The sequence below is a fragment of the Clupea harengus genome, chromosome 8 (genome assembly GCF_900700415.2).
Source record: "Clupea harengus chromosome 8, Ch_v2.0.2, whole genome shotgun sequence".
Taxonomy (NCBI): Eukaryota; Metazoa; Chordata; class Actinopteri; order Clupeiformes; family Clupeidae; genus Clupea; species Clupea harengus.
This window is the reverse complement of record NC_045159.1, coordinates 959,091-972,105: the sequence shown is the minus strand read 5'-3', so window position 1 is coordinate 972,105 and position 13,015 is coordinate 959,091. Positions and strand designations below refer to the sequence as shown.

General features: G+C 40.1%; 1 protein-coding gene across 1 annotated transcript; it reads left to right on the top strand.

Moving 5' to 3' along the window:
- On the top strand, positions 1-11,323 carry LOC105893172 (cGMP-dependent 3',5'-cyclic phosphodiesterase). Its single transcript, XM_042708378.1, has 12 exons — positions 1-345; positions 7,147-7,236; positions 7,381-7,466; positions 8,848-8,957; positions 9,320-9,369; positions 9,498-9,557; positions 9,652-9,799; positions 9,914-9,966; positions 10,076-10,147; positions 10,414-10,452; positions 11,188-11,256; positions 11,312-11,323. Exons 1-12 carry the CDS (start codon positions 244-246, stop codon positions 11,321-11,323), a joined length of 891 nt encoding a protein of 296 aa, XP_042564312.1. The 5' UTR covers positions 1-243.
- The last annotated feature ends 1,692 nt before the right edge of the window (positions 11,324-13,015 follow it).

Here is a 13,015-nt window from a genome sequence, read left to right as displayed (position 1 = left end):
CACAACCAGTGGAAAGGGAGGGGTGGAGAGAGCGTAATAAGAAGAGAGATAGCCTGAGACAGAGAGCGGGACAAGAGTGGAGCGACGCGCCGGCTTGTTTACAAAAGGGCTCCACATTCTCCGCCTGTCACAGGACAGAGAGAGAGAAGAGGGACAAAGAGCAGAGACAGAAAGGAAAGATCTAGTATATTGAGTGAGACAGAGCGAGAATCTATGTGATTTGGTGTGAAGAAAGGAGTTGAAATGGTGCTGGTGCAGTTTCTCATTGAGCTCTTTCGCTTTCTTGGAGGACGGCAACGCATTCCACGAGTGGAGGACAGAGCAACCTCACCTGACAACTTTCAGGTAAAGGCCACTCACATAATTGTTCCTACGTGTACTTTGTGAACTAGACTTTAGGACAAAAATGCATTTATTCTGCAACGTAGCTCCTGTGTGTGAGTTTTCCCTAAAGGACCTGTTGATCCAGTCGTCGGCATGTGTGTCTATGTGTGTTTACGTGAGGACCACTCTTGCTGTCAGACAGTTTATTCATTCGGGCACAACGTGATCCTCACAAGCCTTTGGGGTTTGTTGTGTTCTCAGCTTGGCAACAGCATAACATTATCAGGGGTTTAAAAGTCTGCTGCTGTTTTCAGTTTTTAAAACAAAGCCACACTATGTTTAAAAACACTTCACCGCTTCACCCTAGTAACTGAGTGTAATAAGTGTATTGCCTCTGACTGTCAGTCTTAATGGTGTCACAGGGAAAAAATAGTCTGGGCATTCCTTAGACCCTGAGTGGTAGGTTTATCGTCACAAAGTGCACTGTCCCTCTGGAATTCCTCAAATGTTCTTTTCAACTCTTCCTGACCGGCAGCTGTCACTGGGTTATGTCAGTTTAAAATGGCCCTAAAGCTATTGAGATTTATCAAAATGACTAGATTCTTCAACCTTTTTTGTTTAGCATTGGACAATGTCTGTCAGTAGATCAATGTGTGTGTGTGTGTGTGTGTGTGAGAGAAAGAGAAAGAGAGAGAGAGAGAGAGAGAATCATAATCATCATCATAATTTCTTGAACTACAAAATCGAGTTAATCAGGTTAATCTGCGTCAAAGTATTGTTGTAGAACTTAATTCCGTTACAATACAGCCTGGATATATGGACAACATGCAGCACAACAATCCAGCCCAGAAACAGTCCATATTTGGTTATTGTGTATTACAGTAAATTCCATACAGATACTCAGGAAAGCAAACCAACAAAAAGATAGGAAAGCCCCACAGTCCAACCAAAGATGGGTAGAACGTTTCATTGCTGCTGCCTGCCTAAGGAATCCTTTTAGTGTCAAATTCACCTAACGCCAGCAGTGCCCTTCAGCCTAGATCAATTTACTGCACTGCAAAATGTGTTAACATGACTGTGTGTGTGTGTGTGTGTGTGTGTGTGTGTGTGTGTGTGTGTGTGTGTATGTCTTGATATGAGTGAGGACATCTTCTGTGCTAATATCTGTTCCTTCAGTTTGCTTTACTATTGTCAATATTAGTCCTGTGTATTCTCAAAAGGTCAAAAGCTGTTATATAAGATTTTGATCACGTGGTCTTTCACGCTCTGGTAATAAAACCACATTCATATTAAAGGCCTCTGATCTAGTCGACCTAATCACAACACTGCATCCACTCTGTTTACTTTCTTTTATCATCTCACTCATAAACATAAACAGATTTTGAGTCTGAATTTATTTTTCAGAATGAATCCCAAAATCAGTCAGAACCCCTTTTCTCATGTCTGCAACTTAGTTCATTTGACCCCCAGATAAAAGAAGGCAAAGTCCAGAGAGCTAATCATCAGATGCCGGTAGAGCAAGTTTTTACAACAGAAGTTATTGTTCAGCACCAAAGGGAAGTAACTAGCCTTTGTACTCAATCTGTTCTGACAAGAACTGGGTAAATTAAAATCAAATAGACTTGGTTCACAGATGTCTGTATGGAGCATCAAACTTGTATACATTTCTGCAAATAGTTTGCATGACCATGTCCTGTTATGCTGGATAAAGTCAAGTTATTCCTTTTCAAAATGAAGGTAGTCTACTGCATGCTAGAATGTAGAAAATGATTAAGTAAACTCCAATTATGGAGACCTTAACCAACTCAGGTATCCCACGAGAATGTACAAATGACTTGCTCTAGAAACAGAATAAACTTTGTAAGGGTGGCAAGTTATAAATGTGTCCTCCTGAACTATTTGTCAAATGGGAAACTTTTTGTCTCTGTGCATAGACTGATAGTGTGCATGTACTAGACATATACACTTGCACTGCGAAAAACCGGTAAATGCTTTTTGCATGTCTCCATGTCAGCTCATTTAAACCTCTTTCGGTATTTTGGTCTAGCCCAAAGAGTGGTCTGTATTTTTCTACAGGTTCTATGTAGAGCCATTAACTCTAAACATAGGCCTTCGTTTTTTCCAGAACTAAACTAAATGGGCTACACTTGGGGACAGCTTGAGATGTTAGCTCAGGACCGAGATGCTTGGAGAACTCTTGTTTGCGGCCTAAGCCCCAGAAGGGGTAGTAGGCGATGATGATGATGAAACTAAATTAGGAAGGGGCTTATTAGCACCAGGGAATATATATAAATTGTTTATTCTTCAAATCTGTTTCTAAATAGAAGAATAGCTATTGTGGAAATACAGTGCACTGAACTACAGGGGCAGTGTAAAATGATTGATGAGTGTTGCTAAGCAACGTGTATATATAGCATAAAAAGACAATGGGGATATAACTATAATTGACGCTCACGAATCTTTATTACCAACGGCCAACCTACATCTGAATAAGTCATAGAGCCCAACAGAATGGCTCTCCTACAGGTAGACCTTCGGACTACGAGCTGAAAAATAAAACGGCAGGAAAATATACTGATAATATGATATTATACCGTACGTTACCTATCATAACAATGCTCGCTAACCGAAATATTTGGCGTAGTAAGCCGGCTAACAGAATCATTGCATTCAAATCTGCAAGGATACATTTACAGTGCAGCCTAAATCTTAACATTAGAGAAAACGATGAAGTTGCCTAACCACCCATGGCAGCGGCAGTTGTTATAGTTGCCAAATTTGCGAAAGAAACGGCAGCTTGCACATTTTATTTCATCACATAGCCTCTTGGCAAATACAGCTGAAAAGTAGTGTTGATGCTAGCTAATTAATTTCTTGTGTGTGCGTACATACAATATTTGTTGGTGTACAGCTCGTGAAAAATTAAGAGACCACTTCAAAATTACTAGTTTCTCTGGTATGTGTTTGAGTAAAATGAAAAATGTAGTTTTATTCTATAAACTACTGACAACATTTCTCCCAAATAATAATGTAATTTAGAGCATTTATTTGCAGAAACAAAAAAGATGTGTTTTCAGATCTCGAATAATGCAAAGAAAACAAGTTCATATTCATTTTTAAACACAATACTATTTTTTTTTTACTTAGGAAGAGTTTTAGAAATCAATATTGGGTGGAATAACCTTGATTTACAATCACAGCTTACATGCGTCTTGGCATGCTCTCCAGCAGTCTTTCACATTGCCGTTGGGTGACTTTATGCCACTCCTGGCACAAAAATTCAAGCAGCTCGGCTTTGTTTGGTGGCTTGTGACCATCCATCTTCCTCTTGGTCACATTCCAGAGGTTTTCAATATGATTCAGGTCTGGAGATTGGGCTGGCCATGACAGGGTCCTAATCTGGTGGTCCTTCATCCACACCTTCACTGACCTGGCTGTGTGGCATGGAGCATTGTCCTGCTGGAAAAACCACTCCTCAGAGTTGGGGAACATTGTCAGAGCAGAAGGAAACACGTTTTCTTCCAGGACAACTTTGTACTTGGCTTGATTCATGAGTCCTTCACAAAGACAAATCTGCCAGATTCCAGCCTTGCTGAAGCACCCCCAGATCACCGATCCTCCACCAAATTTCACAGTAGGTGCGAGACAGGTCTCCGTCTAACCATTAGTCGACCAGGTGTTGGGCAAAGCTGAACATTTGACTCAGAGAAGATGACCTTACTCCAGTCCTCTATGGTCCAAACCTTAAAGTCTTTTGCAAACCTCAGCCTGGCTCTTCTTTGCTTCTCGTCGATGAAGGGCTTTTTTTCTAGCTTTGCACGACTTCAGCCCTGCACCTAGGAGCCTGTTTCTAACCTTGAAGTGCACTTCACCCCAGCTGCCGTTTGCCATTCTTTTTGAAGGGGTCACTTGATGTCATCCTACGGTTGTTGAGTGACATTCAAATGAGTTAGCGGTCATCCAGGTGAGTGGAGTGTCATTTTCGTCCTCTGCCGGTCTGTAGCCTTGTTGTCCCTAATGTCTGCTGCTTGACCTTGTTCTCATGAACCGCCGTCTTTTAAATTTTAAGGATGGAAGCAACCTGGCGCTCACTGTATCCCTCTGCCAGTAAAACCAGAATTGAACCCTTCTTTTCATCACTCAAAACTTGGCATGGTTACAGTTTTTCTCGATTGCTAACACACATTTTTTGAAAGCATGCCTCGTTTCCTCAAAACTCTAAACACAAATCCCAAAACCACTCGCACAAAATGCAAAACCCTTTATATATCCTGCAAAAGGCAACTTTGCTTTCAAAACAGTGTTATGTCACCTCAAAAGGGTACTTTGTTTTCTAATGACAAACACAGCCCATTATATGAGTAGACATTCTAAGCATCGATTGAACACTGATGTGCTCAATGGAAAACACTACTATGAAATGGGAAAACACCAGTATGAAGGCCTTATCAGGAACATTATGTTACTATACGCTTACTCCTGTAGTAAAATATAACTGTATAATGTTTTTACGCAAATATAAAACAACACACAAATATACAGTAACAACTAAAATATTTCTTTATTTTTTCCAAAAGTGCTGTAGCCTATACATCACAGCAAACACAAATGAATGTGTAAATGATTTGCACAGAACAAACAATAGGATATAGGCCAGTACAGTCAACCAAAAAAAGAAAGAAAAATGTAAAATAAAAAAGGACAAAAAACTACTGCATCCTGTTCAATATTGACAATGTGCTATCAGAAATAGACCTACACAGTGTTGTGAATGTTGTTGCATTATGTGTGAGTGGTTTAGGGATTTGTGTTTAGAGTTTTGAGAAAACGAGGCATGCTTCATGTGTGTAAGCAATAGAGAAAAACTGTAACATTGGATTGGATTACAATACAGTACAGTAATGTGTCAGTGCTGATAGGACGCAATCAGTTGTGAAAATGTATATGACTTACTTGCACATAGTCATAGCATAACTGTTTGACTGTCGGAGTTTCTGACAAAAGGCACCCTGTACACCTGCTTTATTCTCAAGGTGTTCCGCCTTAGAACACAGTCCACTGTGGCTAGGCTCACTGTATTGATGTTTAGGAATATGTCTTGGTCATCAATGGTTGCACTTTGTATTTGTTTACGTAATTTTACAGATACAGTACAATGGAAAATACAAGAATACTATGCTCCTGATAAGGCATTCAAACTAGTGTTTTCCTGTCATAGTAGTGTTTCTTACCTATTCCCTCTTCTGAATGTCCAGAGAATGGATGCAACTGAGAAGCGGCTTATATTTGGTTGAACCCTCTGGCCAGCCTCCTGCATGGTCAAACCATGGTTGACCATATGGTTGACCACAGTGGCCCGAATCTCATCAGAGATAATGGCTCTCCTTCTTGCTCTTTCTCTTCATCCTCTTCCTCCTCCTCCTCCTCCTCTTACTCTCACTCCTCTGCCTTTCTGATCACCTCTCACTTCAATGTTGCCATCAATTGTTCTCCAAACCAGGAGCTAACCTGTGGCCATCATATTGCTAAAGCTTTGATTTCAAATTGCACAACAGCCTTTGAAATGGAAGTTTTGCCAATTGAATAGCAGTGTGTTCTGTCTGAAGACAAGGAGGTTTTGGCATTGATGAAGTGTGCAAAGTAGAGAGGATGGTGTTTAGTGTTTTGAAGAAAGTGTGGTTAACAATTGAAATTTGTGTCTAAAGCACATAATTGTGTGTTGTGTTTTGAAGAAAGTGCGGTTAACAATTGAAATTTGTGTCTAAAGCACATAATTGTGCTTATAGTTTAGCAGAATTGGTTTAGGGAGTTGGCACATGAGTTACAGGTTGTGGTCATTGTGCCATAAGTTCCAGTTTTTGAATGTAATCAATCGAGAAAAACTGTAAGGCGCTACAATTCAGACTCAAAACGAGGCAACTGACTGTTTCGTGCGTGGCGCTGTGAACCACTCAGCTGGTTCATTCGGAGAAAGAAGCAGTTGCTGTTTCGCACGTAATATGTCACGTGATTTTCCCGTACCAAAGCAACCTTCGAAGCAGTGGTTTTATGATTGGTGTAGTGTAAGGTATGAAGCACGTTCCGGCGCTTCAGTGTCAGGCTGCCATCACTAGTGTTTAGTGTTTTGAAGAAAGTGTGGTTAACAATTGAAATTTGTGTCTAAAGCAGAAAATTGTGTGTTGTGTTTTGAAGAAAGTGCGGTTAACAATTGAAATTTGTGTCTAAAGCAGATAATTGTGCTTATAGTTTAGCAGAATTGGTTTAGGGAGTTGGCACATGAGTTACAGGTTGTGGTCATTGTGCCATAAGTTCCAGTTTTTGAATGTAATCAATCGAGAAAAACTGTAATAGACACTTTTTTTATTCCAATTACTTTTGAGGTACTACTAGCACTGTTTCTGCCATCCAGCTGGACCTTTTGCAAGAGGATAGTGATTACCACAGCACTGGTTTTTATATTCTTCTTCATTAAATAAGATTTGGTTCAGGTGATCACCTAATCAGTAACTCATTAACTAGAATCGAGTGTGCCTGTATTGGAATTCAACAGACACTGGAATGGAATAGCTGCCATACACGTAGAGATGCTGATTTAAGACAAATTTGGAGTGGTCTCAATTTTTCCAGAGCTGTATATATCAGTTAGGTTCTTCTTAACTGACAATACAGGGGTCTGGGAGCTTTAGGGTTAGAACGATATGTAGATTTGTATGTATGCCTATGTCACTTCCATGTATAATCAAATATAATCAAATCAAATGATCAAATATAAAAGCTTATTTGTCATCACATGAAATGTCTCTGTCTTCTTTTCTTTACCAGGATGCTCTGCTGTTGTTAGCCTCAGTGGCAGACTGTGCCTCTCTGAGAGATGCTGCTCAGACTGCCCTCAGTGTTGTGTTGTCTGGACCAGTAAGCCTCCCCTTTTCTACAAAAGAGCCTCAAATCATTTACTCACAACACACTTAGATGCTTTCCATGCTTTTATAACAGTATTACAGTAGTCAAGTCTCAGCTTATTTGTGGATACTGCAGAGTTTTTTTACTCTCTTGCAGGTCACTGTCTATACATATCTTCTGGAAGATGGATCCCTGAAGTGTGAAAACCCTGAGCATGAGCTGCAGAGTGAGGGGGAAATTAAGTAAGAGCCGTAATCCCTGCTAATAATGGCAGTAATTACACTATAAGAGGATTATGAGATTTAACATAATTTAAAGGGTTTTACAGTTGATTTTTTTTTACAGTTGTTTTTTGTCAGTGCACTGTTCACTTTTTAAAAACACTTCACACACTTCAGGCTATGTTAACTAAATTGTAAATATTTTTGCATTGCTTTAACACAAAATGCATTCAAGTCAAGTCAAGTTTATTTATATAGAACATTTCATATGGCATACATAGACACAATGTGCTTTGAGTGCAGAGATGACATTAAATTAATTTCAAAATGTGCGATTAATTAGTAAAAAATGTTTTATCGATTGACAGCCCTAATGTATATACATGAAAATAAAAACAATAAAATGAAGTGTTAAAAACAAAGACCTATAGTCATGAATTAAAAGCTGAAGAAAATAAAAAAGTTTTAATTCCCTTTTTAAAAGAGAGCACTGAATGCGATGACCTTAACTCCAGAGGTAGGCTATTCCAGAGGGTTGGTGCACAGTAACTAAAGGCACCATGTGCAGCATTCATTGACCACCTCTTTCGAAATCCATGAATACCTCTCTCAGTCCATGTTCACCACCAGCTAAACTTGCTTGTTTGTTGTAATTGCTCTGTTCGAAATAGGTAATATTTTTGTATCTGGTGAATGTGGATCAACTCATGAAAGTACTAATAGCGTGATTCAAAAAGGACTGACTGCTGAGAGGCGAACAGCCATGTTGTAAACTAGATTAATTGACTACATCACGACAATCCCAGGAGATGGGAGTGGTACCAAACACGCAAAAAGTTCTGATTGAGTAAAAGTTAAAGGACGGAGCTAATTCTTATTGGCCATATGAACAGCCATACACAAGAAAGTGGGAGGAACAAGGTTCCTTTAAAAAAGATCGACCAGCGATTCATACTCTGAGATCATCCATGGAGCATCTTCTATTGTGGCTTAGAGACTACAGTAAACTTCAGATTTACACATTCAGCCCTTGTCTTCTGATTTTGAAATTGCAAGGAAGTTGCCATTTTCTCCACAACACCTTCAGTTCAAAACCTGACAAAAAAAAACAGATCACTGTAGATGGAAATATATTGTATTTTGACAGACAAATGAAACTCTATGCTTGAAATAATAGAGATTATTCTTTTAGCGGGAAATGAATCCTATTTTTTTGTTTGCAGCTTTGGTTACCATCTATGTTCCCATTTGTGTCAATACCATGTCCACTTTTCACACAGAGTGCTGTACAAAACACTCACCTTAGCTCATCAGTTAAGCTAAGTTGATTGTAAAAAAACCTGCAACTTATCCATTGATACAGCACGAAAAAGATGAATGTATCTGTTGTACCTCCTCACAGAGAAGCTGTTGCTCAGCAGAGAAGAGCAGTATGCAATGGCATTCCTCCAGCAGAGCTGCATAAGGACCAGAGACCAAGCCTGGCCCAGCCACTGCTTGGACACCAGAAAGGTTTGTGTGTGTGTGTGTGAGTCTGTGTGTGTGTGTGTGTGTGTGTGTGTGTGTGTGTGTGTGTGTGTGTGTGTGTGTGTGTGTGTGTGTGTGTGTGTGTGTGTGTGTGTGTGTGTGTGTGTCAGTGTGTGTGTGTGTGTGTGGGGGGGTGTGAGTGTGTGTGTGTGTGTGTGTGTGTGTGTATGTGTGTATGTGTGTGTGTGTGTGGGGGGGGGGGGGGGTCATTTGTGTGTGTGTGTAAGTGTGCACATGGTCAAAAGTGGCTGTATGTTTGTGCGGCCTGCTGGTGTGTTTATGTACTTCGTCTATACATAGCAATCTTAAAATCTATTTAATGTGATTAATCCCTTTACTCTCTGTAGTTGTCATAGCTCCTGTTATGGACCAAGGAGATGTCATTGCTGTCCTTTTGGTGAGAGTGCTTAGAGGGCCCTTACAAATAACTATCTGATTGAATCATTAAACTCAGAGATAAAACCATCATACACCAAGTTGATGTTTGTTGGAAGACCTGTATGCTGTGTTTCACTGTATTTGCAGATCAGCTGTGGAGAGACCAGTGATGAGAAGGACAAAGATTTAGACTTGCTAGAGAAGCATGTAAGTCAAAGGGACAAATATTAATCAATGATTTAGTTAACAAGGGAACTACAATCAGTAATAATGTTCTTCGTGCCCCGCTGTCTCCTTTCAGATCACAGCAGCTTGTAAAAGAGTGCTCAATCTGAAGGCCAACAGGTCGTTAATGAGCCCACTGATCAATACATCTGAGAATCATTCACCAGCTCCACTGCATAGTGCAGGAAATGGAGACCTGGCTCAGAAAGTCCTCCAGCTGTGTGGTATGCACTGAGATTGAATGTGGTTGTCACAGGGAAGAAAGCATAGCAGAAACGTAGACCTTCATTTATATATAATGAATATTTGTTATTAATGGCCTTGTTTTTTTTGTATAGGAAGTCTCTATGATTTGAATGCTGATACTGTCCAGCACAAAATCATTAAATATGTGAGTTCCAAAATTATAGTAATTATATCATCATTATTAATATTGAAATGGTGAATCTTACAGAATGATGAACAGACACACTATTTACTTGGTGTGATTGCTTCAACAGCTGGAAAAAGAGACCAAGTCTGTGTGTTGCTTTCTGCTGGTTTCAGAAGACAGTAACCAGCTGCTCTGCCAGGTAAATAGAAACCAGCTCATACAGAAATGCTAATGACAGAGACAGGAAATGAATGCACTTTACTTTAAACAGTTTCAATCAGACACTCTGATACTCTGATACCCACTGACAGTATAATGATCTGTTCTCCTGATTTTTGTCTTAACATAAAAGTGACTCAAGACTTGAGAACCACTGCTAACCCTGACAAATTCAATACAGTTCTATTCATGAATAAATGATTACCATTAAAACCATAGACCAGACTTCTGCAAATGTGTTCACAGGTGATTGGTGATAAAGTTTTGCAGGAGATCAGCCTTCCTGTGAGTTGTGTCTTCCCTTTTCTCTCATATTTTTACATTTATGATGGACTAACAAACCACATTTACGTTTAGACCAGTTTAGGCTGGATTCTTCCAGTATATTGTTGGGTTTTGTGGGAAGAGATGTCACTGGAACATTAGGCATGCAACTGTGTCATAACTGTGTTTCCAAAAACAAGTGTTGTGATATTAAACAAATGGATGACAGTGTAGGAAGGATATATACATGTGTACAAATGTATAGGTACATTTCCTTATTGTTTATGTTTTGTCAATTGCATGACACTTTACCTCATAGCTTCCACACAGAGCATAGTTTGGAACTCAGTCAGTCTTTTCTGTAGTCTCTTCTCGTCTGTTCATTTGAATCTTGGACAGTAGATTCAACATCAGCTGGCCACCCCAAAATATGTGCTAGCATTTAGCACATATCTGTGGAGTAAAACACACCCACAACCTCTAGCCTACAACTGAGCCCAGGTAGACTTGTACCGGCTACCCTGAAACACATGCTCCCTCTATTGGCCTCCTGTGGATTAGCCCCGGTGGTTCTTTAAGTCCAAATTTGAATTACCATCAGTGGTAGGAATTCAGGTCTCAAGGGGAAACACACTGCAAGGGTATTATTCCAGGCCTTTCCACCTAAGGAATGAAGATCAAGGAAAATACAAGGGAAATCAAGAAAGTGAAAGGTTTAATGCTAACCACTTTATTTTTATGATTTGTGCTGTTCAGCTGGTCATAGGCCCTTTGGGGAAGGCAGTGGAGGAGAAAAGGTCTCTCACACAACAAGACCTCACCACAGTGAGTACATCCTACCATGTTTTTGTGCCACATTTCACCACATTTCTATTCTCAGAATATGGTCTAAGACAGAGGTCGCCAACCCGTCGATCGCGATCGACGTGTCGATCTCGAAGACCTTCCCTGTCGATCTCCAAAATTATTATTTTTTAAAATACCGAAAAAAAAAAAAAAAAAATTGAACATTTTCTGAAGTATCTTCTGAAATGTTTTCTTACGGACTTCGGAAGAGCAAAGTCAGAAAAGATCTCCGCCTGATTCATGAACGCCAGCTATTTAAATCCGAGGATGTCCGTAGAGTTGATGTGAACGTAATCACCAACGATTTCTCACAAATAGCCCTTCCTACTAAATGCCCCTTCTAAAGCAGCTTGCACACTGCCCCGACAAACGCCAACATTCCCCAACAAACGCCAACAAACACCAACAGTTGCATGCGGCAGCAGTTGGTGTTTGTTGGTCATTGTCGGGTACTGTCGGATTGGGTAAAGTTTCAGAATGTCTGCCCAATGTAGAGAGATTTCCAACATTCTGACAGCTCGCAACTAGGCTCAACTCGCGTGCATGACATCCTCGAGCTCTCTTGGATGTCATTGTTATGTTGGTTATCGGCCAGTTTGTTAAAAAAAAACGATATCCTAAGTCTATTTATAGATTAACGTTATGTATTAGCTTTCCCAAACGAACGGTTTTCCAGACAGATATTTGTCTATTTTTACTTCTACGACTCGTTTAACACTGCAACGTGTTTCTAAATATTAATGTTAAAGGTGACACGTTACATGAGTACGTTTGCGCTTATGTTAGTTATCGGCCACTCCCACTTCATTCCAATTACCGCGTTGGTTTTCGAAATATTAATATGCACGCATACTGTCCAGTGGCGGCGCCAGATATTTTTTGCTGCAGGTGCTATGGGGGTGCTCGGCGTTTTACCGAGGGTGCTATGAAATTAGGGTGATATCATACGTGTCACATGGTTCTCTACTACAACACCTCCCCACCATATCGTCATATCTGTTTACATGTTTGCTCTCTGAAGCGTCTTTGTGGTCCATGAAAAGCGCCATACAAATCGATCGTAGGTCTATTATTATTATCATAAGGCTGCTTCCGACAGACGCGCACATAGCCGTGTTCCTCTGCGACGGTCACTGACAAAATGCATGCAGCATCAGCATGTTATAGATTCCGCAATCCCAAATACTTCACTTACTTCATTGGGGGTTAAAGTTGGCGCCAGATGACCACCAGGTCACCACTACCATGTCTGACAAATTAAACTAAACATAAATAGTTCAATACATTCTAAACTAAAGGGGGCAAATTAGAATAGCAGATAGAATGAACTAAAACAGTCAAAGAGTCAGAAATGCTTTCAAAAAGTATATATTAGTTCAGGTCACAATCAATAAAAACATAGAAGCTTATGGATAACTGGCTAGCACAGACAGACTGCTCGTCCTAGGCTAGAATCTCTGATTTTTTAAGGCGGATCCCGAAAAATCCCCAAGAGACCGCATTCATTAATGTTACACATCTAACAAGACCGTTCCACCTTAAATCTTAAACGGTGTAAAGATGCAGGCCCCTTTTAAAAGTGAATGAAACAAAACAGTAGGCACTCAAAACCACAATAATCAGAGCTAGATCATTGTATCATTGTACAATACAACTCTTAAAGAACAGGCAAAAATGCAAACAAAACTATGCTGGAAAAGCAAAATCCGGGCAACCCAGCAGACCAGGTGTAGCATGG

What these genes read in the sequence shown, in the direction of transcription:
- LOC105893172 (XM_042708378.1), top strand. Translation starts at nt 244, where the DNA reads ATGGTGCTGGTGCAGTTTCTCATTGAGCTCTTTCGCTTTCTTGGAGGA. An exon ending in TAGACTTGCTAGAGAAGCAT is followed by an intron (nt 9,558 to 9,651) that starts GTAAGTCAAAGG and finishes GTCTCCTTTCAG; the next exon opens with ATCACAGCAGCTTGTAAAAG. An exon ending in GAAAGTCCTCCAGCTGTGTG is followed by an intron (nt 9,800 to 9,913) that starts GTATGCACTGAG and finishes TTTTTTGTATAG; the next exon opens with GAAGTCTCTATGATTTGAAT.